This window comes from Panthera onca, chromosome E1 (assembly GCF_046562875.1).
Source record: "Panthera onca isolate mPanOnc1 chromosome E1, mPanOnc1 haplotype 2, whole genome shotgun sequence".
In the NCBI taxonomy this organism is placed as follows: domain Eukaryota; kingdom Metazoa; phylum Chordata; class Mammalia; order Carnivora; family Felidae; genus Panthera; species Panthera onca.
Genome location: NC_138352.1, coordinates 7,689,686 through 7,714,634, shown reverse-complemented (window position 1 = coordinate 7,714,634; position 24,949 = coordinate 7,689,686). Strand labels below are relative to the sequence as shown.

Sequence of the window (24,949 nt, the reverse complement as noted above, 5' to 3'; positions counted from 1 at the left end):
ACAAGCAAAACAAACAAAACACAAACACAAACCAAACCTTACCTAAGGACAAAATATGATTTAAATGCCAGGTTTCTTAAGTTACAGAAATAGTTTTTTTTTTTTTTTAAAGATCTGCTTTTATACAGAAAACTGAAAGATGCCATATTATAAGAGTGCTTTAAGATTTTATTCTACTGACTTCTAAAACTGTTAATATATCTTTTTTTTTAAATTAAAAAAAAAAGTTTGCTGTCTTTTTTAAAAAGCAATCCTCAAACTCTCCAGCCACAGAAGGAATTAAGAATTAAGGTCTCGTTGGGCTGGTCCCCTCTGCCTTTCGTCCCTATCTCCGAGAGAACTTGCGGGGGACTATCCATGACACATGCCAGCATTGTTTTGCGTCACCACACGCACGCACGCACACACACGCACGCGCACGCGCACACGCGCGCGCACACGCGCACACACACACACACACACACTTTAGGCAGCCCAAAGATCTGTGGCAGAAAACATTGCAAATGACTCAGTGATCCGCTACATTTGCAACCTCTCATTTGTACAAAAAGAGAAACAAGTTTCCAGTTTGTTTTCAACAAAACCACAAAGGAAAAAAAAAAAAAAAAAAAGGACAGACAAAAAGGCATTTATACAAATCTAGGACAAGAAATCCAAAGAAACGTGCTTTTAATAATAATAAAAAAAGATTAAAGAGATAAATAAAAAAAAAAAACTGGTTACAGTTAAGAACATAATTTAACAACAGATGACCATACCCTTTGAGGAAGGTTCCAACAACCTATTTTAAAGAAGGTAAAATTAAAAAAAAAAAATTTTTTTTAAAGAGAAAGATTTTTTTTTTAATGAAAACCTCTCCTTACAGAATAAATAATTTTAGCACGTGGAATGTCTTGAAGGTCAACTGCTGGTGTTCGGAGAGGCACAGTGACAGTGTCAGAGAAAGGCCATAGCATCTGTACCCCACATGGGGCTTGAGCAGGCAACCAGGGGGCAGTGCACTGGGACACTTGGCTGCTGAAACATTCCCAGAAAAGATTTCAGCTCCTTTGCTTGGTTTCTACTTCTCTCTCAAGATTGCAGCAAACAAGCAAACGCACTAAAAAGTAAGAGTATTTTCCAGCAGCATGGTTTTAAGGCTCAAGGTATTTTCTCTTGTTTTTTTTTTTTTAAAAAAAAATATATATGATAAAGCTTACCAAATGCTTCTCTAAACTATGGTTTACTTCCATATTTGCAAAATAAGGCCTTTATTTCTCTAAGGCAGCTCCTCCTTGAATCAGAAAGCCTGAGGAATTAAGCAAAGCTAACCCCCAAAAACTGATCGCATAACACAAATTTGTGTGTTTTTTTTATGTTAATACAACAACACGCACACTTTTTTTTTTTGTTTTTTTGTTTTTTTTTGTAAGAGAAAGCAAATCTGTACAAAAATACTCTGGTTGCAGGAAAAGCTAGGGCACGCTGTTCAACTAAGTAGTTTAGCTGTTGGGAAAATAAGAGCATTTAATTTCTTTTATCTAAAAATATGTATAAATCCCCTCAAAATGGTAATGAATCATACACAGTACATACTAAAAATATTTAAAATAGAGAATATTCCTCACAGAGGACTTTTTTCTTTAATTACTGCTAAAAAATAATTACAAAGTCCAAACAGGCAGAGAGACTGAGCAAATAAATTGATCACACGATTCTCCATTATCCTCCGTGATTGCTCTGAAGAAGGTCTTCGAGTCCGGTTTCTTACGGGTTTTCCAATGGTCCATCCGGCCAAGAGCGGCCTGGCCCCCGATTTGCAACAAGGTGGTAATGCGTCTGGATGGCTAAGGTTTCTGTCTCGCAATCTGGGTCTGAGTTGCCTTTAGCTTAAACGTCTTTACGAAACGAGGTGGGGGAAAACGTCCCCAAGGAAATTCTGCTTGGTGATTTGTTTCTTCGGTTCTCCTTCTGATCGTCAAGGTCGTCATCACCCTCCGTGCAAGGTTTCCTCAAGGTCTGGTGAGCTGTGTGTAGACGGGCTGTTCCCAGTGCTGGGGGCTGTGGGTCTGCGGGATGGAGGGGACCCCGGACGTGTCGGCGATGGGCGTGTACATGGGCCGCTGCGCCGGGTTCATGTAGCTGAAGGTGGAGTAGAGGCTGGAGCCCTGGCCCGCCGCGTGGCTGTAGTAGGAGCCCGAGTTCTGGTGGTCGGTGTAGTCGTACTGCGAGCGCGTGATGGGCGGGTAGGAGGGGCTGTAGTGCGGGAGGTTGAAGGGGCTGTAGGCGATCTGCTGCGGCGAGTGCTGCTGCTGCTCGCTGTAGTGGCTGGGGCTCAGCTGCTCCGTCTTGATGTGCGTTCGCTGGGACTGGCCCGGCTCGCTGCTCAGCGTGGTCAGCGTGTGCGCCGCCTGCGGCTGCGGGGGCGCCGGCTGCGGCTGCGGGGGCGCCGGCTGCGGCTGCGGGGGCGCCTGCGGGGCCTGCGGGGCCTGCGGGGGCTGCTGCGGAGGGGGCGGCGGCGGCGCCTGCTGCTTGGACATCCACACGTGGCCCGCGCCCGTCGGGGTCGCCGCCGTGCTGTTGATGCCGTAGCTCCCCGTGTAGGTGACCTGGCCGTGCGTGGCCGGCACCCCCGGGTGGCCGTTGGGTGGCAGGTACTGGTCGAATTCGTTGACGTCGAAGGTCTCGATGTTGGAGATGACGTCGCTGCTCAGCTCGCCGATGTCCACGTCGCGGAAGTCGATGGGGGGCTGTCGGCCCCCCTCTGGCAGGGGGCGCCCCTCTCGCTTCAGGTCAGCCTTGCCCGGCTGCACGTCGGTTTTGGGGGTGGTGGGTGGCGTCGGGGGCCCCTGGGATTGCCCTGCGGGCAAGGAAAGAAAAGCAGCGCGGAAAAGTCAACCAGGGCCGTGCAGCGCAAAGGCCTCAATCTTAGGAACCCTCCTGGGACCCTCCCTCCAAACGAAAAGTGTCGTTAAGGACCCGCAACCGCGCGGGAGGCGCGCAGCACGGGAGATAAGTCGCCAAATGATTAACCTGCCGGTACACAGTCGGGAATCTCCTTTTATCAGGGAGGGTCCGAGGCCCGGAGGGTCGGGAAGGCCAAACTGCTACTTGTGGAAGAAGCCTGTGTGTGCTTTTGGGGTGGCGGAGCCAGAGAAGAAGGGAGAAGTCCTGAAAAGCTGTAAAGGCATTTTACCTCGCCATAAAAATGAATCCCTTAGGATGGCTCTACATCCGTGTGCGTGCGTGTGTGTGTGTGTGTGTGTGTATGTGTATGTGTGTGTGCGCGCGCGCGCGTAGGGACTTCGCGGGGCCCTGGAAAGGGAGGGGAGGAGGCTGAGGCGCTCGGGGTAGTTTTTCCCTCCCCGGGGAGCGCAAAGTCCCCGGGGCGAGTCTGCTAGGTGGAGACCCGGGGGTGTGCCCGTCGGCCTCGGGAGGCGTAGCCGGGGGCTTGTGGGGGGACTCACCCGAGTGCTCGCCGCCCGGGGAGTGCACCTCGCTCATGCCGGAGGAGGAGTGCGGCGAGTCGGCCTGCAGCGCCTTGAAGATGGCGTTGGGGGAGATGTGCGTCTGCTCGGTGGCCTCCTCGGCCTCCGCCTGGCCGTTCTTCACCGACTTCCTCCGCCGCGGCTGGTACTTGTAATCCGGGTGGTCCTTCTTGTGCTGCACGCGCAGCCGCTCCGCCTCCTCCACGAAGGGCCGCTTCTCGCTCTCGTTCAGCAGTCTGGGGGGGGGGGAGGGGGCGCAGAGGGAAACAGAGGGGCTTCTGTGAAACCGGCCGAGCTGTCAGGTCGGCGGGAGGGGGAGGCGACCCCGACCGCTCGGCTTCTTCGCGCACAACCCCTTCCTCCCTCCTCCCCGCTTTCCAGCCACTGCTGCAGCTCATAACTTTTCTTAAAAAAAAAAAAAAAAAAAAAAAAAAAAAAAAAAAAAAAAAAAAAATTAAAAAGAAGGAAGAAAAAAAAAAAAAACCCAGAAAAATAAATCTCGGTTCTTTCAGTCCGACCTGAGCGGTCACTCCCGGCCCCGCCCTCTCTCCTCTTCTATTTTGGAAACCCTGAAGATGAAAATAGCTCTCCGCTGCTCGGCTCTAAGTGCCTTTGCCACCGTAGGTTACCGGCCCCCGCCCCCAACATCTTTAAAAACTTTCCAAAAAAACACTTAATCTGCAAGGAGCTTTCCTGCTCCCTCCCCCGCCCACTTGCGTCCACCTATTTCCAGCAGCGCTCCCCCCGTTCCTGCCTGGAGTCTCCTCCAGCCTTGATGTCTGCGCCCCCCCCCCCCCATCCCATCTCCTCGGTTGTGAGGCTGCACGGGAGAGCGCAGTTGGAGCGAGTGGGGGGCAAACTTCACTTCCCACCCAACCCCCCACTTGGGATTGAACTTCACAGCGACGGGAGATAGCGCTGGCAGCCCCCTCCCACCGCGTCTCCCACAAGTCCTCACCCACCCTCCGGCTCTCTCCGTCCCCTTCCCCCCAGCCCCCCCCCCCCCCCGCCTCCCTCCCTTTCCCGAGAGCAATCCAAGAACTTTGTCAAACTCCGAGCCAAGTTACACTTCGTCCCCCCCCCCCCCCACCCACTGCGCTCCCCCCACCCCCACGCCGGCTCCGGGACCGGCAACTCCCTCCTGCTGGGAGGCGGGGCACGGAGACGGTGTCGCGGCCAGCGCCCCCCGCCATCGCGGAGCCCACCCCGCCGCGCCGGCCCTACCTCCAGAGCTTGCCCAGCGTCTTGCTGAGCTCGGCGTTGTGCAGGTGCGGGTACTGGTCGGCGAGCTTCCTGCGCGCCGCCTGCGCCCACACCATGAAGGCGTTCATGGGCCGCTTGACGTGCGGCTTGTTCTTGCTCGAGCCGTTGACGCGCACTGGCATGGGTACCAGCGTCCAGTCGTAGCCCTTGAGCACCTGGCTGACCGCCTCGCGGATGCACACGGGGAACTTGTCCTCCTCGCTCTCCTTCTTCAGGTCCGGCTCGCCCTTGGAGAACGTGTTCTCCTGGGGCCGCGTGTTCTCGGTGTCCGAGCCGGAGCCCGAAGGGCAGGGCGAGCCCGCCGAGTCCTCGGACATGGTGGGGCTGGGGGCGCCGGACAGGCCCTTCTCCTGCTCGTCGGTCATCTTCATGAAGGGGTCCAGGAGATTCATACGCGGGCCCGGGGCAGGGGGCGGGTGGCCGGGAAAGGCGAGAAGCCGCGGCGGCTCGGGGGCTCGAGGCGCGGGCTCCTCTCCCCTCGGCTGCCCGGACGCGGAGCGAGCGGCTCCCGGGGAGCCTGGCGCGTCACCCGGCTGCGGCGGCGAGCACTTAGGAAGGCGCGCGGTGGCCAGCCCGCAGCTGCCCGCTCCAAGTGGGGGAAGGCGAACTGGAGAGGAGAAGGAGGAGGGGAAGAAAGAGAGCAAAAGCGGGGCGCTTGCACCCCTTCTCTTCTCCTCCTGCAAAGAAAAGTTCCTGGAGTGAAAACTGGCAAGTCGCGGCGCCACTGAACTTTCCAGTGAGTTTCAAGCTCCGCTCTCAGCTCCTCAACTCCCAGCCCCGGGGCTCTTTAATAACTACTGCTCCTCACCTTAGAGACGGCCAGCCAATCACAGCACGGCATTTCAGGGGTTGGCAGGCAGCTGATTGGATTCGATTTTGCGGGGAGGAGGATTGTGGCACTGGGCTTGGGTGACGAGAGGGGAGGGGAAGAGCGGGGAGGGGAGCGCTGCCTCTGGTCTGGCTGGTTGGGGGGGGGAGGGCGGGGGACCCAGGACGTCCAAGTGTGTAAGTTTGCCGTACTCTCGTAATGTCAGAAGTTTGGGGCCGTCTCCGCACGAATCTTGCGTGCCTCTGTGTGTGTGTGTGTGTGTGTGTGTGTGTGTGTGTGTGTGTGTGTCTAGACCAGGATCTGCCTCCACCCCCAAGCATTTCTTTTCGCTGCTTTCTGCGCGGCACCGGAGACTTAGCTAGAGTTTGCAGCGATCAAAAAGCAGTCCCTCCTTCACGCGTAGCCCAGTGTGTGTGCGCCTGGAGCCTGCCTCCTCCGAAAAGTGCTTAGAAATGGTCTTTTGAAGCAAATGTTTTGGTGACTCAACGCCCGCTGTTCCTCTGTAATAATCCATATAAATAGATTAACATGCTCTGCTTCGCCGGGGCTGCTGCGGCTGGTAGGGATTCTGCTGCGCTCTTGCAAGGGGAATCAATGAAAACCAAAGCTGAGACTGGCGGTGGCGGCGACGCGGTAGCCCCGCGCCCGCGGGAGCCGTCCCGCGCCACAGCGACCTTGAACTGTGACAAGCCCTTCTCCCAACCCCCCCCCCCCCAAACCCCCATCCCGCGACACTGCTCAGAGATAGGCAACTGCTTTGAACGTTCTGCTTTTCACCTCCTGGCCGAGAGACTGTAGTCGGGTCCTATTGCGACTCGCAGACTGCTAGGAGTTCTGGGGGAGGGGGTGGGGGGTGTCTCTGATGTACCTCGAGTGAGATTTGCGCACAATCTTTGTGTTTGCACCAATTGCCTTTTAGTGCCTGGTTGGGTATCAGTTCTGGACGACAGGGAAAGTGCTAGACGCCTGCGGGTTACATGCCTTCAGAATCGCAAATAACAGCACAACTGTGGAAATCTCTTAATTTCAAACTTCCCCCTTTCTGGCTCTCCCAAATATCCGCCTCGAACTAAATTATTGTCACGGGGAATCAGCCGCATCACAGCAGAGACTTGCTGACTTCTAAATTGCACATTGCGGACACTATTGCAAGATTTAAAGGAATGGTTTTCCTTGAAGAATGGTTTTTAAAGATCTCGTTTTCTCTCATTTTCTTCCGAAGAGGTCGACGTTTCTTATAGGAAACGGAGCTCTTCAGAGGGTAGTTAAGTTACCACTTACAGTTAACTACTATTTACTTTTTAAACGAATGTAACTCACTCACAGTGGATGTCTGTAGTGTCCTATATAGTTTGTTTACCAGTTTCAGAGACCTCCGGGTACAATAGCCGCGGTATTCATGGCCCCGTGAATTCGCTGGGAAAGTGTAAGAACAACTTCGTCCTTTCTTTGGAGAAGAGAGTCCCGCGTACTGTCAACTGATTTCTGTGTCTTGGGGAGGGGACATTTGTGCATATAACTGAGTGATTCACAGACACCTGACCCAGGAGGACGCTCCGAGACCAGAACTTCGGGCAGATATTTTAACCAAGGCATCTGTATTTAGTTGCATTTTATTGTAGTTCTCATGTTTATTGGCTTAAAAGCACCGAAGACTGGGACTTGAAGATATTTTGGAATATTTCTCTAAATATTTATCGAGATAAATAGGTGCACATATAAATATATATTTAATACACTTACGTAATAGGAGGATGTAAAAAACCGAACTCTAAATCATAAACTTACAGTGTTTTGTACATTTTCTGTTCGTTTGATGCAAGCATTTTGTATTCTTGTATCTTCTTGAAAACTTAGGATAAACAGTGGACTTCAAAAATGGCGCAATTTTCAACTGAATCCAGAGGGGGCGCCAAAAGCTCAGAAACTGCCTAACTCCCAGAAACTGCAGGAAAATTTAGATGGTGGTGGGGGGTGGGGGTGGTGTCTTCCACTCAATCAGGACTGCTCTGCGGCTGAGATTTATCTTTGCAGAAATTCCTACTACTCGATATTTCCTCCCGTTTGGATTCACCTCTGGGCAGCCCAGTTACAGGAAGTGGGAGGTGTGTGTCTATGGGGGACCCAGCAAGCAAAGAGTGTTCTAAGTGCCTGACGTTTCTGGTCTGCACAGAACCCGGGAGACCGGGTCCCCGAAGGACCCCCGTCTCCCACTTACCAGACGGCGCCCTCTGCTCCATGTGCCAGGACCAGGCCAAGTCTGACTCGTGGACACCACTGATTAGCCAGTGGGGCGGTCCTGCATTTCCGCAGGGGCTCAGGTGCTGATTCCCCCACCTCCACTCAGGGGGCCAGTTCGCTCTCTTGTGAGTTTCTCCGGTCCCCTCTGACGTCTCCTCTCTGCCCCGGGAAGACGCTCGCGGTCTGCCGACCAGAGGACCCACATCAGAGCCAGCTGGAGGGGAAGGAACCCATTATCAGCCTTCAGGTTGCAGATCTGGAAACTGAGGCTGTTGGCTCAGTTTTAGCCAGAGCATTCTGCCAGGAGCCAAACTCGCTGGGCTCCTCATTCTGGTGGGGATAAGGAAGGGAAAGGGCGCAGGTCACGAAAAGCTGCAGGCAAGGAGGTGGGGTGGGGGCACTTCACAAGCTCGCAGCGAGCATTCCGGTCTCCACTCGAAGCCAGCGCCGTTAGGTCTGCCGCCAGGAGCAGAGACTTGGAGGTGCAAGCGGATCCCAAGGGGGAGCTCGGGAAACCGAGGTCTGGGATCACCCCTCCTCCCCTCTTTGGGCGACCAGGGCCGGCGCCGGGCTCAATTTCCCTAGCCTGGGCCGCCAATCTTCCTCCGCGTCTAAACGGGCGCGCCGAGTCCCGGAGCCCGGAGATGTTGGCGTAGGGCGAGTTTCGCGGGCTCTGTGGGGCGGTGCGAACACCCTGCACAGGGTGGGGGTTTCCTACTCCGAATGAGGGTGGCGGTGGGTGCGAACGGGGTTCCCTTTACCTGGGGAATTAGGGACCATAGTCTCCCTCTCCAAAATGTCGTAGCAAAAGTGGGGAGCGTGTCTCAATCCGTTTTCAGCAAGGATGCATGTCCCAGAAGAATTCGGTTGGGTCGAGCAGAAGAAGCGTCTCCCAAAGATCTCGGCCCTGGTTCTCTATAGAGGTGCTCAGGGAAGGGGATACCCCTTCTCTCTGCCAATTCCCTGGGGCGCGGTTCTCTTGAGATTAAAGACCCCAATCCCTGGGGGGGACCCTTGGGTCCCTGCGCCCTCCGCTCCCAGCGTCTCCTCGGTAATTAGTACTATTCCCGGGCGTGGAGCGCCTTTGTCGGCCGCTCTTAAGGCCAGTTCTCTGGGGAAAGGAGCGGCGGCGGGTAAGCCCAGTCTCAGGACGGGCGTCGGGCTGGACAGCAACAGCAGAGGGAAAAGGAAAGTGCCAGACAGCTTCGTAGGTGCGCAATAGATATCTATGGAGGGCCGAATGCATGTGACCTTTGGACGTTTTGCCCGAGTGGGTGTATGACCCGTCACAAGCCTCCAGAGCCCCCAGCGACCGTTTTGTAAATGTATGTGACTGTACAGTCTTACATGTGGAATTCTCCCCAGACAGGCGCCCTTCTTTGGGAGATTATCCGACATGTAGAAGACCCCCCCCCCCCCCCCTTAAACTGTAGGCCAAGAAGGGCGTTTTGTTTTCTTCCCTTTTCTGTTTTCTAACAGAAAGAGGAGTGAAGTGGACAGAGGTGCTGGGTGAGGGAGGCGAGGACCGGGAAAGTGCTCCCCGGTGACCTGGCCCGGGTGTGAGGCCCCAGGGGCTTTAGCCCAGAGGGACTCGCCGGCCCCGGGGGTTGCAGACCAGAGCCAAAGCAGGGGACTGGACTAGCGCCTCCAGGACCGTCTTACTAGCTGAAGGGAAAAGAGGGAATGGGAGGGGGAAGTCCTAGTTCCGAAGGGCCTGTTGTGTTTCCAAGGTGTGTGTGTGTGTGTGTGTGTGTGTGTGTGTGTGTGTTCTCCTTACTTTTCCGAAAATATGTCTCAAGGCAGTGTACAAGGGAGCCTTGCGTCTTTTGGATTCCCTCAATGCATCCCTAGAACGGCCTGGAAATTTCCTTAGGCCAAGTTTTATGACCAGCCTCCCTCCTTCTCCTTTTTAAAATCTTTAAGGCATTTGCAGCTGAAGGTGCTTTTGCCTTGTTGATCTAAAAATACAAATAAAGTAAAGCGCTCAACACCCCGGTGCTTCCTTTTGCAGCCGACTCCGACAGGCCAAGGAGGCTGCCCTCAGCACCAAGACTTCCTCCCAGTTCCTTCCACCTGTACCTCCCCCATCACCCCCCCATCCCCTCCCACCCCTCCCATCCCCTCCCATCCCCTGTTGGTTTAAGGGTGCTCTGTGCCAAGGGGGGGACAGACAGAGCTGAGAATCTCAGAGGACAGTTTTGTGTGAGTCTCCCCGGGGTAGGCTGGGTGGTGCAAGGACTTCATCTCAGCCTGAAGGGACTGGAGCCAGCTGCTCCCACTAAGCCGTCCTATCGGGTGGGTCATTATGTCGGATCTTTATTAATCCGAGAAAATATGTCCATCAAACCACGTTAAAGGAGAAATGCTCTTAATATACAATCCTGAACGAAGGTAGCTGTCAGAATTAAAGACGAATGCTCTTGCGCCTTTCTTGCAAGCCTTTTGTATCTCACCCGCCCCCCTCCAAAAGACCCCCTGGGGGGAGGGGTGCGCGGAGCACATCTCCGGGTTTGCCAGGACCCACAGCTTCACTGGGTCAAACCGGGCGCCCTGCAGCTGCGAGCTGGGCTCGGCTTTGGAGAAGCGTGAGCGCGCAGCCGGGTTGCCTGACTTCGGGCAGGAACTCCGGTTCTGCCCCCGGGAACCGCGAGGGCAGAGCCCGTGAAGTCAGCCCCCAACTTTGGGGTTTTCCGGAGGACAGTGACGTCCTCACGCGGCGGGGGGGGGGGGGGGGGGGGCTCTGGCTGCAGAGTGTTCTCGCATCTGTGACGTCATAAAACTGCCAGGGGGTTGTCGGACCCTGAACCCCTTAGAACCGCCCCCCCCCCCGGTGTTGGGGTGGGGGGGAAGCTTAGGAAAGTGGGGGCCACAGGGAACGTGGTGGGGGGGACCCGCTGGGCTTCCAGCCAAGTCATTGTTTATTTCAAATTAATTTCTTGGTGCGCGTCCTGTCTGCAAGCCTGCGGGAGAGACAGCGTTATTACCCGGTTCCATTCCGGTTTTGTTTGAAGGGGAAGCCAGGGGTGTCTCCAGCACCGTCTCAGCTTTGAATAGGCAGATTAGAATATTTTTGAGAAAGCGGGGTTGTTGTTTTTTTCCTTTTCCCACTTTTCTCCCCTTTTCTCTTTAACATCTTTCTCCCAAGGCCCTTTCACTGATGTCAAAGTTGTCAGTGGACTCTTAAATGCCTTTTCTTCCTCCTCGGTTACACTCTCCTCCCTAATTTCTTTGATAAATGAGAGTGAAATTTGGCCAGGCAAAGAAGTGAGGGACAGTTTTTGTTTGTTTGTTTGTTTGCTTGTTTGTTCCTCTCTGCTCCCTTTAAATCATTAAGACCCAGAAAATCTCACAGTGTCCCCGTTACTGTCTTTAGGACACAGTGTATTTACATCTAATGGGAAAGGGCAGACTGTTTGCTTTCACAGCGAGTCCTAGCCCTGGAATCTGCTGCTACCCCAATTTCCAGATTGGCTGAAACGCAAGGGAAAGTCCCAACGAGAGCCGGGTAGGACAAGGTATGGGCTGTCTACAGAAAAGGCTTCCTTCTGGGGTGCTCTTAAAGCTCACAAAATTGTCAGCTTTGATTGGCAGGAGGCTGTCTTTTTAGCCTCATCTGCCTTAACATCCACATGCAAACCAGAGGCATATAAGCAGTTATTGCTGTAAATTAGGGATAAGGTCACCATAGATTCAATCACCAGAGCATTTATCATTCTTTAAAAGAGAAGATAAAGTCTCGGAGGGCCTTAAAACTAGACATCTTTCCCTTAAATACTTTCTTGGGGGCAATGGAGACATCCCGCAGGATATGTTTCCCTCAGCCACTGGGAGAAAAGGCAGTGTCTGGCTAGGGTTGATACCTCTGGTGGGACAAGAAGGCACACTGGGTGGTCTTGGCTCAGACAGGGTCCCCAGCCATTCACCCACCCCAACCCCTGCCTCCAGGGTCTACTCTCTCCCCCCGGGGGCCCTCCCCTCCAAATCTCGCGAGGGAGCCCAGAATCCAGCTTTCCTCTGAATCCTAACTAATACATGCACGAGCTATTGCGGGCAGCAAGCCCGATGCTTGCAGATTTTGAGTCATGGATGACCGCGGAAGGTTGTACAGGACTCGCGGCAGCCGACCGGATGGGTCTGAGTGTTGGCGCTCGGGCTGTAGATGATGGAGGAGAGTTCTGGGTGGGGAACGTCCAATGTAGTGGAGACATCCTTCATTCTTTCGCTTGCCATCCCTCTCCCAGTTAGCCCAGCACTAATCATTCTCAGCCCCCCCACACGTCAGCTCAGCAAATATCATTGGAGGGCTCACTACGTGCGTGAGCACCCAAAGGAGCCAACACAGGGTCTCTGCTATTATTGCCTTCGTGTCTGGTTGCCTTCCGAATTCAGTCGCTGTCTGCTCCTGTGCCATTTTGCCCCCGGGGCATCTCGTGTCCTGAGACCCTCTTTCTCTGCCTCTAGCATGGATTTCCGTTTCCTTGCCCTGAAAGCGTGTGTGGGTCACAGGGAGCCGCCCTCCATCCTTGTTGCTCCATCAGAGTGCTGAGCGGAAGGCGAAACAGGGGCGCCCGGCTCCACGGTGGGCTCCCTGCCCTCCCTCTCCTGGGCCCCAGAAGTCACCTCTCTTCTTCCATCTCTGCTGCTCTTTGCCTGAGCCGTCACCTCCCACCCCGCCTCCCCTCCCCTTTCTTGGTCCAAGCCCAGAAATGCCTTGTAGTGTGTGGTACGCTTCACTCTCTCTTTGGGGGACATCTGCCAACCAGCACGGTGGTGATGACAGTTTCCAGATGATTTTCCAGGAGCAGAGAAATCTTCTGAGGGAGGAGAGAGTGGCATTGGCCAAACGCTGAGTGGGCTGAACATTGTGGTTCCGGAAGAGGCCCAGGGAGGTGGAGCTTCGCAGGGCTCCAGGATTTCTTTTTCCCCTCTAGATTCTGCCTAAAGCAAAAGTCACTAATTGCTTTTTATTTTCCTGGCACTTCGGAGGTTCTCCGGATTCTGACTCTCCTCCAGGACCTTAGGTCTGAGGAAAGCAGGGCCTCAGGGTGATCCCGGTGGGAGGCGTTTGCCTCCAGGCTCACCTGCCGCAGCTCAGCTAGGCCCAAGACCCGCTCCAGCCAACTTCTGGGCTAGTTCCCTTGGCCAAGGGGACTGGACAGGTGAGGCGGAGGATGGAGGGAACACTCACCGGCCCCCTTCCTCTGTCCCTGTGCTTCGTCAGCCCAATTTCACTTCTGCCGAGGACACTTTGATTTTTCAGTCAAACCAACCAGGAAGTGGGGGTGAGGTTGCCTTTGAGATTTAACCATGAGTCCCTAGAAGAAATGGTTAGATTCTCTTTTGATTCTGAAAAATTCCAAGCAATGCTCCCTTTGAAGGAAAGAATTATCGATTTATATTTATTCCTAAGAGCATCGCTAACTTCTCAAGTCTCTTCCATGTCCTCTGGCCATTTCTCAATGACTCATGGGTGGAACTCGCCCTGTCTTTCTAGACTAACGTACTGGTTTCTTCCCCATAGTCAAGATTTCCTTTCTAACGTGCCGGGGAGCCCTCATCACAACCCTTGCTTGCACTAATCCTCTCTCTTTTCAGGGAATGGTGTCTCTCTCAATAAAAGCTGCCCTCACCGACTGTTCTCTTAGAAAAGATGTGAGACTCATTCAGACTATGGAGTAAATGACTATTAAGGCACTGTATATTCTGAGTCTGAGAGACAGTCAGATTTTGGTAGGCAGTGGAGGTCCAGTCCAAACGCTGAACCCTCTGTGAAGACTTGAGGTCTCTCCAAGAAAAGATATTTGCTCCTGTCTCTGTGTTCTTACAACATTTTGTTCATGCCTTTTTGTGTGGTCATTGGTCTGTTGTGTGTATATGCTCACCCCTAAACTGTGATCTCCTCGAGGACAAGGACAGAGTGTTATATCTTCCTCTATATGCCACATAGACTCTGCTCAGTAAATGTTCAGTGAGGGAATGAATGGCCAAAATTTAGCCAAAGCAATGACTACCTAATGGTACGTCTCAGCTACCAGGCACATCGTGCCTGGCACATCGACCAGGCACATACCTTGGCCAGTAGATGAGATCTTCATGGCTTTCCTCAAAATGTGTCCTGTAGATGCCTACCTATGCCCCTCACAAGAAAGTCTGTCCTTGCCTGGAAACTTCTTCTAAATTCCCTGTCCTCAAGACTTCTTTCTTTAAGAAAAGGGTGTTACAGAATATTTGGAGAATATTTGGAGTGATGGACATAAAGCTTTCAGATTGCAATCTTTATACATTTCTGGCCTGCATTTACAGGTTTTGAGAAAACAATCAAACCACAAACCAAAATCATTATTAACCTATCAGAACCTCTAAAACCTCTAGACCTTGCTACCCAAATATACAATGATAATAAATATTTTTTTTCTTCCTGGTTTCCTTGCTTGCTTTTCTAAGCACAAAGCACAGTCCTGTCGTGGATGAGCCGTGCAGTGGCTGAGTGCTGAATGGATGGCAGGAGGGGGTGGGGGGGGGCGGTGGGGCAGGGGTGCAGAGGAGACAATTATGACCTGGCTTCCCCCTGCAGCTCCTCTAAGGAAGGCATTTTCTTTTCTCTGCAAACGGCCCTGCTGTTTGTTTGGAGAAGGAGAGCTGTGGGTCTGGAATTAGGGGGTATCATGTGGGCTGCACGTGTGGCTGGAGCTACCTGAAATCTGTAGGCTAATCACTCCCAGATGGCCCCAGGGACTGCAGTCCCAAGAGCCCCAGAAACCCAAATCCGTCCCCAAGTCCTCCTGGGGGCGGGGGCGGGAGGGATTTAAAGGGAAAGTGAGGATGGCGGTAGGTACATATGCATCTTCTTGCCTAGGCACTTTGGGGGCTTGCAATTCCGTTTGGAACAACCCCCCTACATCCTTTCCGACCAGAGGCATTTGCAAAAACAATGTCACCCATCTCCACCCCTGCCCCTAAATCCAAACTGTGATTTATTTGGAAGAAGGAGGAGGAGGAGGAGGAGGAGGAGGAGGAGGAGGCGCAGGAAATTGAGAAGCAGGAGAGGAGAGAAACACTAGCTTCCAGGCCCTGTTGCCCAGCTTGAGGGTGGGGTGGGGTGGGGTGGGTGGAGTTAATTTCAACAGGTATTTATGTAGATATTAAGTGTCAAAATGCCTTAGCTTTTTGCTGCTTCTGGGTGAATTTTTTTTCTCAGGCCGGTGGGGTGATGCGGTGAGGGGCCAAGGACGTGCATTCTCCGCTAGCCAATGAGCAGCCACCCCACGTAGGAACGGTGGGGTGCCAGCTTGGACAGGAGAAGCCGTCATCGTGGCCTCCATCTGTTCAGAGACTCTCCCTGCTCTGCCCCAGGCCCTGTGTCCATTTCTGTCCGCACTACGGGCTGTATCTCTCTGCCCCCATAACCAGCCTTTGCCTGGACTCGCTTAAGACCACTGTGCACAGCCCAGCCCCAACAGCCATCCGCGGGCTGCGGGCACCACTCGTTCACAGAGAGGAGCCCGGGGGCAGGCTGCTCGTCCTGTCTGCTACACGCACATCACTCCGAAGCCCACATAGTCACCTGCTCTTCCCCTTCTCACCTATGGCTGAAAAAATAATCCCACTGCTAATGAATATTCCTGGCTGCTGCTTCCTGCTTCTGCTTTTGAAATGCCCTTACATCCACTCGTCAACTCTATTCCCTGGACATGTCCTGGAGGTGGTGAGGGGAAGAAATTACTCTTTGCTTTTCATGTGAAGAAACCGAAGCCCTGAGAAGAGCGTGTGGCTCGCTCAAGGTCAGGCAGTTAATGGGAGAGGCAGATCCCGGGATGCCGGTGCGAGGTGGCTGCCCCCACCCCTCCTGCAGGGCCTCATGCACCGAGAATTCCACAGGCTGCTGTGAGCGGGGAGCCCTGTTCGCAGGCACGCAGGCTCCCCCACAGGCTCGTCCTCCCCGAGCTCCAGCTCCTTTTTGGGTCACACGGAGAGACTGGGGCTTCACTCTTTTGTGAAGTGCAGTTTTTGATCTTATCTCCTCCTTTCTCTCCTAATCAGAGCTTGGCTGCCTTTGTCTCCGGGGAGCAGAGAACAAATTGTGACTTGAACCGTGCACATTCCATGTGTCTTCCCTCCTCTTTATTCCTCTTTCATGAGAACCTTTCTGGGTTTGCAGGAGTGGTGCCTTGGTTGATTTTGTCTCACGGCACTTACTTCAATTTACTCTGTGAGCTGGGCTTCTTTCTTTCTTTCTTTCTTTCTTTCTTTCTTTCTTTCTTTCTTTTTTTCTGGGTTATGTGGCAGCCCCCTTTCACCTCTTGAGCGAGGCTTGTCTGGATTTCCAAGATCATTTTGTTCTCCAGGGCAGAAAAGGATTGTCGCTATCCCCTTAAGTCCAGGCAAGTCCTCATTTGGAAGTGCAGGCCCTCCATTATGAACCCGATCCAAATTTCCTTTCTGTCCCATGGGGACATTTATTAGCAAGGGGAAATGTTTGCAGAGCCCTTACCCTGTGTCCATGATGTACATAGGGCTTTCCTTGGATGAAGCGCCTGGACCCCCTCACAGAACCTTCTGTGGTCGTTCTTCTTCTTATTTTTTCCCATATAACGGGCGAGAAAGCTGAGGTCTAGGACGTTTAATTCTCTTGTCTAAACTTCCAGCTCTAAGTGTTAAGGGGTAAAAGCCCTACCAACTCCTGGGTGCTCACTGTGTAAAAATTCACTCACTACAAAGGCCAGGTGGGATATACCGTCATCATCTCTATTCCATGATGGGGGGAGCTGTTTACCCACGGTCTTCTTTATTAGGGGCCCTGCCTTATTTCCTTTGGACTCTATCTTGTGGGGGGTGTTAATCCACATTTGGGGTCTTGCATTTTGCACAAGCCATGGCGGGTGTGGTGACCTGATGATTTCAGTGGTTGCCTGCACCTGTCTTTGGGAGTCCCTGTTTGCCCTTCTGAGCCATGCTCCCCCTCTGCACAGACTCCTGACGTGTCCCCTGAGGCCAAAGGGCATGTCTTTTTTGGGATGAGTCAAAATTAGGATCCTCTGGCTCAAACGTGGTCTGAATGATAACGCATTTCGTTTGTACAGCAAAGATTGATGTTTAAAACTTAACTGTGTTTAACACGCCCAGGGAATGCTGTGATGCCTGTTTAAGGAGAGAGGAAGCTGGAGCACGGAAGGTGGGGCAGAGGCACGGCTTTGGAGGCATGGCATTCAGACCCCTGATGACGGCGAAGTCCTTCCCACCGTTCTAGCTGTTTTTTTCCGTGGAAGAGCCAGCTTAGAATTCAACAGATCTCAGTCTTCATTTTGGGCAATTATCCCTGTATAATTGGTTGGGAAAATGGAAAAGTGGGGTAAAGGCGATTGCTAAGGACTGTCTCCAGAGAATATATCAGAATGAGGACAGCAGACTTCAAAGAAGGAGAAAGATCACATTTAATTGCTGTTCTCTGAGCCCAGAGCCTCTCTGGGAGGCCCAGGAACCTAGTGGGGGACAAGAACGATGACAAATTCAAATGTTAGGACTCTTGCCTCTAGGAAGCTTCCAATAAGTTCTAACAATGGCACAGAAATCTTTAAAGAAGCAGCACAGGTTCGTTCCACAAACATTTCACGAGCGTCTAAAAGCGGCCTGGTTGCACACTGTACAACTACATAAACAGACCAACCCAAGGGCAACTGCATTTCTTTTCTTTTTTCTTCTATAAGTTTTTTTTTTTAAGTTTATTTATTTTGAGAGAGGGAAAGAGAGCATGAGTGGTGGAAGGCAGAGAGAGAGGGAGAGGGACAGAGAGAGAGAGAGAGGGAGATCTGTCAGCATGGAGCCGGACACGGGGATCGAACTCATGTACCTTGAGATCCTGACCTGAGTCAAAACCAAGAGTCAGAAGCCTAACCAACTGAGCCACCTAGGCGCCCCCTGCATTTCTTAATTCATCCTATCATGCTGTCCTGCTTTCTTAGTTCTAAGGCCCTTGTCAGCTTGGCCTTTTGCAAACAAACAAACAAACAAACACACACAAACAAAGCCTCATGGCTTTGGGGACCTGATTAGCAAAAGAGAAAGCAACACGTGTGTGCTACGTAACTGACACTCCCATAGCCCTTCCCCCTGTGTGGCTGACTGTCTTTTTCTAAGGCTGTGGCCACAGAGGTTTCCATGGACATTATAAAGTGCTTTGTGTATTGGAAACTGTGAATAAAAAGGTAAGGGTGGGGGGGGGGGTGGGGAGGCGAGCCACCGAGCTCACCCAAACCCTAAACCTCAGACTCTTGGAAAGGAGCAGCTGCATGGAACAGTCCCAGACTGCAAACATGCTTTCCGCAGGGAAGGCGAAGGACACATTGCCTGAGAGACTGGTGGTTCAGCCGCTCTGGAGGCCTTGGCTGCTGAGCCCACACTGAGGAGGAGTGGAGAGCCTTTCTAAGTTTCTGAAGGCAAGGCAGTTGCTTCCTGCCGCCACCCCCCCACCTCCTCCATGTGACGAGGCTGGCCCTCTCCCCTGGGGGCTCCTGGCTGCCCCCCAGAGCTAACCTCCTCCATAGCAGTCACCTGTCCTGCCAGTGCTTATCTGGGAGAGCAGGAGCCCCACCTTTCAACCCCCCACCCACCAACCGTCCCCCCCCCCCCCCAAATGTTTCTGAAAGAAGGTATTGTTATTTCCTCAAAACTGCTCAGGTTAGGAACAAAGGCAGACTCTGGATCTTCTTTAAGCAGGAGAGAATTGAATTGACATTCCTTTAAAATGGCTTGTTATTACAGCCGATTTCTGCTAACAATTACTTGACAACATAGAAGGAGATCTGACTCCTTTAGGGTCTTGCTGAGTTTTCCTTTTCTCTTTTTCTTTTTGCAGAGCCTTAAAAAAAAATGGATGCGTACTTGGAGCGCAGACTGAGACAGGTCTAGTCTCTTTGCATCCACGATGTATGTGTAAATCTTACTGGACAAATAATGATTTTATATGGGTGTGCATGTGCGTGTGTATGTGTGTCTGAGTGTGTATATGCACACGTAAGTGTGCTGTCAGAGCAAAGAAAGTGGAGATACTTTCTTTCCTTTTATAATCACGTGCTCTCTTCTTGAGAACAGGGTTGCAGAAAGAAAAGTGAGTTGCTGCATTTTAGAAACATGTATGTGAAAAGTGTATTATGACGGCTCGTGTCACAAGCGGATTTCATATTTTTTTTGTTATCTGGTTTGAGCAAATCCGGTGCACGTACTTGATGTTCAACAAATATTTGTTAAAGAATTGCACCTGTTAGGTTGATATGTTGAAGTAGAAGGGAGTCCAGACTGGGAGCTGGAATCTGTCAGCTGGGAGTAAAATGCTTTATTGTTGGTTTGGGAGATACGAACAGCCTGAAGATTCTAGTGCAACACAGGGGAAGCAGATGGTCAGGACATTTGGTTAAACCTAAATTTTTTGTGAACACAGCACAACCTCCATATATCTTTCTGGTAATAATCCTAAGTCCTTAGACCAAAATGCAACCTCTGTGTTCCTGTAAACACGTTATGTGATCTTCTGTAAAAAACACTGTGCTTCTCAATCAGCCAGTTTCCTCCTATTAAAGATGAGAAGTTGTCTTGTCTGAGTTTCCGTTGATATTCAAGCTGCATTGTCTCCGAGTTACCAGGAGTTTTGACGTCCCAGAGAAGAGCTAGATTTAAAAGCCCATCCAGACCAGACGCCTGGCATTATCAACATGGTTATTCCATTAGATCTGTCTGCTTGAGAGAGAAGCTGGGGTGGAATTGGTGGGTGCCTCAAATGCCCCAGCCTCTGAAAGGTAAGATACTCCATAAATGTCCCTTGCAGCCTGACAGTATCTCGTCAGCTCAGAAGACGACCGAACAGAAAATTCCCTGAATGCCAGGACATTTGGTGGTTTGGGGATGGCCGGAAGCTGCATCGGGACTTGAGATGTGTTCTAGCTCTTTTGGAGGTCATGTCCATGTAATCGTCTCTGTAACGTGAGCCTCACACCAAAGGAGCAGAATCTTTTTTTGATGAGGATGTGTTTGTTAGCAGATGGATAGGTTTTTGTTTGTTTGTTCCAACCCAAACCGAAGTGTCGCTTTTCCCTCTCACCCCTTTGTTCCTACCTTCCCGGCTCCCGCTTATGGGCCCCACACATTGATTTTAATTTTCAACACTTAGCGCCTGGCTTAGTGATCTAAGATCACTGACTCAGAAAACGGGAAAGGTCAGTCTGACTAACACCTCACCCGGCGTCCTGGGATTAGCATCCAAAACAAACAGATCAGAGATGGGATGTACACTCCCAAGAGACAATTCCCACGTGTGAGAAAGCCCAGGAGAAACGGATGGCATTTCTCAAGCTCACTGACGTCACTCAGGTTCATGATCCAAGGCTCTACCTTCCTGAGGTTGGGGGTTGGGATCCTCCCGGAAGAACAGAAGAACGGGGCTGGTGGATTAAAAAAAGTAGGGGGAGGGAGAGGCGTTCTTTCTGCTAATCGAAGGAGAAACCAAATAAAAGGAATGAAGTCCAAGAAAAATACAACTCTATTGTTTTGGGGGCATGAGATGCTGGCTTGGAGGCTTCATTGAGTAATCCAGACCACACCCCTTCTCTGTGGGACTGAAGGAATGTTGGCTCTCTCTCTGGAGGCCAGGTGGGAGGTGGGTAGACAGGTCTATGGAGATGAGAATTTCTTGGAGCTGGAACTCTCTGAACATCCCCCATGGCCTTGCAGCTGGGAGGCCGGGGCACAAGGAAGCAGGAATGCAGTGCTGAATTGGAGCCAGGGCACCATGACCACAGTAAGGGGTGGGGGGAGCAGAGGAAGGTGGAAGGAAACTCGGAAACGGGGAGGGGAAATGATAGCGTTCTTCTTGCCCTCCTCTGAACAGGGGCTTCTGTGTCCTCAAAAGCCCCCTGGCTTCCTTTCCTTAAACCGTAGGGCGGAGACCCAGGGAGGGGTGGTGCGTCTGGGTCTGGGGAGCGACAGGAAGCAGGAAGTACCAGTCATTTCACAAGAAGGCTTGACAGTGTAGAGAGAGCCAGCGAAAACTGGCAGACCCCCAAGGTGGGGTAGGAAAGTCTGGCCCGGCGTAAGGATCACGTGGCTTCACATAGTTTTGTGGGTTTGTTAAAAAACAAGGCAGTCCACAAAGTTGTTCTGCCAGCCCACCTAAAACATCACTTTCTCTTCCCCATCGTTGATTGTTTCTCTACCATGACATGTCAGCTGCTGGCAGTGAATGTCCGTGGCCCACGGAAGGGTTAATGTGACCAGAGGTCTCGGCAGGACAGCCCTTCAGAGCATCGAGTTCTTACCTGTGATTCTTGTGAACATATGTAGGTTTTCGACAGACCCTACTACCTTCTTTTATCCCTCTTCCCCTCTCGTTCCTCTGTCTCTGTAGATTTCAGCAAGAGCCCTACTGGTGTGGATATAGCTCCAGAATCGCTTGGAGCTCTATGTGGGGGAGACTTTCACTGTTGGATCAGTGTTGGATTGGCTTCCTTCTGAACACATCTGTTCTCCCTTTTTTGGATCTTTGTCTCTCTCCTGGGCTGGGGATCTCTCATGCAAACTGTAGCTCCCACTCCCCAAATTCTAACTTATCTTCTTCAACTATTACTGGCAAAGACTCAGAACATGCCTCTGCTTTGTCATCTTGGATGCAAAATTTATCAGCTTCATCCACAGTGTCCTATCTTGGTCTATCTGAAACTACGTCCCTTTGAGAAAGATGGTATCAGTAGAGTGCCTTCAATTTTTTCCAAAACACTTGCTCTATAGTTGGATTTGTTTCAGTTCTCAGGTCTCTGGACTTACGCTAATGGGCATTATTAATTATTTAATGCACAGAGGCACTCTGGATTCAGAACTTATGGGTTTGTTTTCTTTCTTCCTCTTCCTTCTTTCCTTCCTTCCTTCCTTCCTACCGTTCAATTTGCTCTGTGACTTTAGAAGAGCTAAACCACATGTCTGGGTTTCTGTGGTATCTCTTACTCAAAGGTGGTTCTTCACCAAAAGTTAGTATTCATTCACCCTTTCTTTTGCCTTTCCCAAGGCTGAGAGTCTTACCTTAGTGATCTGTGACACACTGCCTAACAGAGGAATCTGGTTAGAATGTGTTTGAAGAAGCTTAGGATGAGGGAAGGGTTGGAAGTGGTCCAGAGTTTTTGGGCTGAAAGATGGCAGTCTATTTGCCTTTAAGGAATCCCATGCCTTCCCCTAGAAACAGACAAGAGCTAATCATCTTTGGGGCACCAGCCCCAGAACTTTAAGGGTTTAGAATTTGTATGGCAGCCACCATGGAAAATATCTTTGCACTGAACAGATGAGAGATGAACCGGCCTGGAAACATTTCCACAATGTCAACAGCCATGTTTACAGTAGAACATATGGATAGAGTTTAGATTTGATAAATTTCCATCACTTTTTACAAAAAGATGATCCAGCCAATAAAAGGTATATTTTAACAAGTGCTTGTGTCTGAATTCTATTTGTCTGATATGGCACGGGCGAAGCCAACTACGGCATTTTAACATAGTAATTGCTTATCGGAGCCATACCAGCCAGTGTTCTGAATTAGAAACCTGAACCCTCAAAGCAGGTGCTTCGCAAGAAGAGTCTTTGCCCTGCCATACGGAAAATAGCTCTCCAGGTGTCCCTTCAGTTTGGAGGTGCTTCCCTTAGGGCTAGCCATGCTAGTAGTGGCCTCGACTGTTAAAATGATGAGGTGTAGGAAGCCGGAGTAATGAGAAGCACTCGCTGTTGGTTATGTTCTCAGCTGTAATTGGGTACTGACTGGGTGCCCTCTATAAAAATATTACTATGGCTGGGGCGCCTGGGTGGCTCAGTCGGTGAGGCGTCTGACCTCGGCTCAGGTCCCGATCGCTCAGTCCGTGGGTTTGAGCCCCGCGTCGGGCTCTGGGCTGACAGCTCGGAGCCCGGAGGCTGCTTCCGATTCTGTGTCTGCCTCTCTCTCTCTGCCTCTGTCCCACTCGCGCTCTCTGTCTCTCAAAAATAATAAATCGACATTAGAAGATGTTAAAGAGATAAAAGTAAAAATAATACTATGGCCAATAATAAGAATCTTTGAGTCATTCACTGAAAAGCCACTGCAATAACAGCTCCGTACGAAATGTGCCGTGTTAAGTATTGCTCATTTCAAAGTGACACCACCAGGCAGGGGCCTGGGTTTCCAGCCTGATTCCCTCCAATGGGAGTTAATACTCGTGCACCATTCCTGGGGTTTACTGTGAGGATTTGAGCTGGTGGGTGTCATGTGGAAAAGTTCCTGGTGTCTAATAAATGCTCAGCATAGGTTAATTGGATTAGTTCTATGCCTGCCGGACATCGAAGGCAAACTGAGGCTGAGAACAAGAAAATAACACACCCACGTTCGCTTAGCTGGTAAGTGGAAGGGTTGTGATCAAAACCCAGGTCTGTCTATAACCGTAACCTGGATGGGGTCTTCTTATTTTTCTTTTTTCTTTTTCTGGAAGTTTATTCCTGTTCATTTTGAGAGAGAGAGATAAAGAGCAAGCAAGGGAGAGGCAGAGAGGCAGAGAGCGAGGGAGACAGAGAATCCCAAACAGCTGACAGCACAGAGCCCGACGCGGGGCTCGAACTCACGAACCGTGAGATCATTACCTGAGCCAAAGTCAAGAGTCTCGGACGCTTAACCGACTGAGCCACCCGGGCGCCTCAGTCTTCTAATTTCTGACAGAGGACAGTAAGCAGCTATGGCAGCTGGCATAACCTCAGAGCGCTGGCTGCCCATGCCAGGGGCTTCCCATGACGAGGCTCTCGAGAAAAGGAGGCTTGGAGAAAAGGATACAGACACAGACAGCACGCAGGAGAGGGTAGTCACTTAAAACTGTATCTCATGAGTGATTACTGTACGTTGTTGTCGTTTTTTCAAAGTTTCTGGACGTTTAAAATTTTCGTTATAAAATGCTGAGAAGAAAATGGTGCAATCGAAGCAAGACGAGGCTTCTGCGGAAGGCAAAGGGGCCTTTCTCCAGCGACCCAGACTGTAATGTCAGCGTTTTCTGGAGGCAGGAAGGAGCCGCAGTGGCCCCAAGCTCCGTGCTTTTCTGGGGCCATCATCCAGAGGCTGCCCGCCTTAGCTGGAAGATAGGTTGTAAGGAACAAAAAGTCTTTTGCCCCCAAAGCTTGCTGGTGTTCACGTTACATAACGTAGAGTTATGTGTCTGCTTTGTGGTTGGCGCGAGGCTGATCGGGGTATGTTGATAGTACATGGAGTCTTGCATGCAAACTTTGTTTATACGCCGGGCCCTCCCTCCGAGTCTGGGGCAGGTAGCTGGCTGCACCTCCTCCATCAGAGCCTGGGAGAGTCAGTATTTTACGGATACTCGTGTTTATTTTGCCATCTAACTATGTTAGCCATTGTGAGTTTGGCTAAAGCAAAGCGCCATAGAGACATGGAGAAAGCATCCCTTGATACAGAAGCGATTTTGCGCTTTCACATGTATCTCCCTTGTCAGATGGCATCCCTGTCCGTGGAGGAAGGGCCACCCAGGGCCCCGAAGGAGACCAGAGTCCTGATTTGATGCTTCATCTGACAGCCTAAAAAAATTTGCTTTTGCGTGGATGCCCACTTAAACATTTGCCCTAGTTTTATGTCGGCGGTGGCTGTGGGTTTCTGAGAACTGAGAACTGGCATCCCACCTTGGAAGGGAGAGAAGAAAGATGCATTCCAGTTTGTCTCTTCCAAGCCATCGGATCTGACTGGGAAAAGAGACCAGCCCTTCTCGAGAAGCCTCCACCATCCCAGCCAAGAGGGAGCTCAGGCCTCAGGTTGAGGCAGGTTCCCACGAAGCAGCCAAATGTTTGCAAAACAAGCACCAGGTTGAAGAGGCTCGGTCTGCAGAGACATCCCAAGGTTGCGACAGGCTTGGAAGATGTGAGTGAGTTGATAGAAGAGCCCTGGGGAGCCAAGGCTGGGAGGCAGACCTGCCTGGGAAGAGCCAGGTCCCCTCTGCTCACTGCCCAGACCCAGCGTGCCCAGCAAGGGAGGGCCGACAGGCGGAGATAATTGTCCGGTGTTTATATTTGAAAAGGGATCCTACACTTCCAGGATAATTCCCTCCAGCCCCCTCTTGGGCTAAGGTTTCCAACTGGTCTAAAATCCTAAAGAGAA

The 24,949-nt window shown here is 51.5% G+C and overlaps 1 protein-coding gene and 1 long non-coding RNA gene across 2 annotated transcripts in view; one reads left to right on the top strand and one right to left on the bottom strand.

Annotated features, from left to right (window-relative positions):
* The window catches only part of LOC132687391 (uncharacterized), a 428,413-nt gene that overhangs the window by 382,723 nt on the left and 20,741 nt on the right, over window positions 1-24,949 (top strand). The window lies entirely within an intron of this gene.
* SOX9 (SRY-box transcription factor 9) lies at window positions 653-5,521 on the bottom strand. The gene is made up of 3 exons (XM_078438230.2): window positions 4,692-5,521; window positions 3,447-3,703; window positions 653-2,839 (listed from the first exon to the last, which is right to left on the bottom strand). The coding sequence occupies exons 1-3, from the start codon at window positions 5,120-5,122 to the stop codon at window positions 1,992-1,994; spliced, it is 1,536 nt and encodes a 511-aa protein (XP_078294356.1). The 5' UTR covers window positions 5,123-5,521; the 3' UTR covers window positions 653-1,991.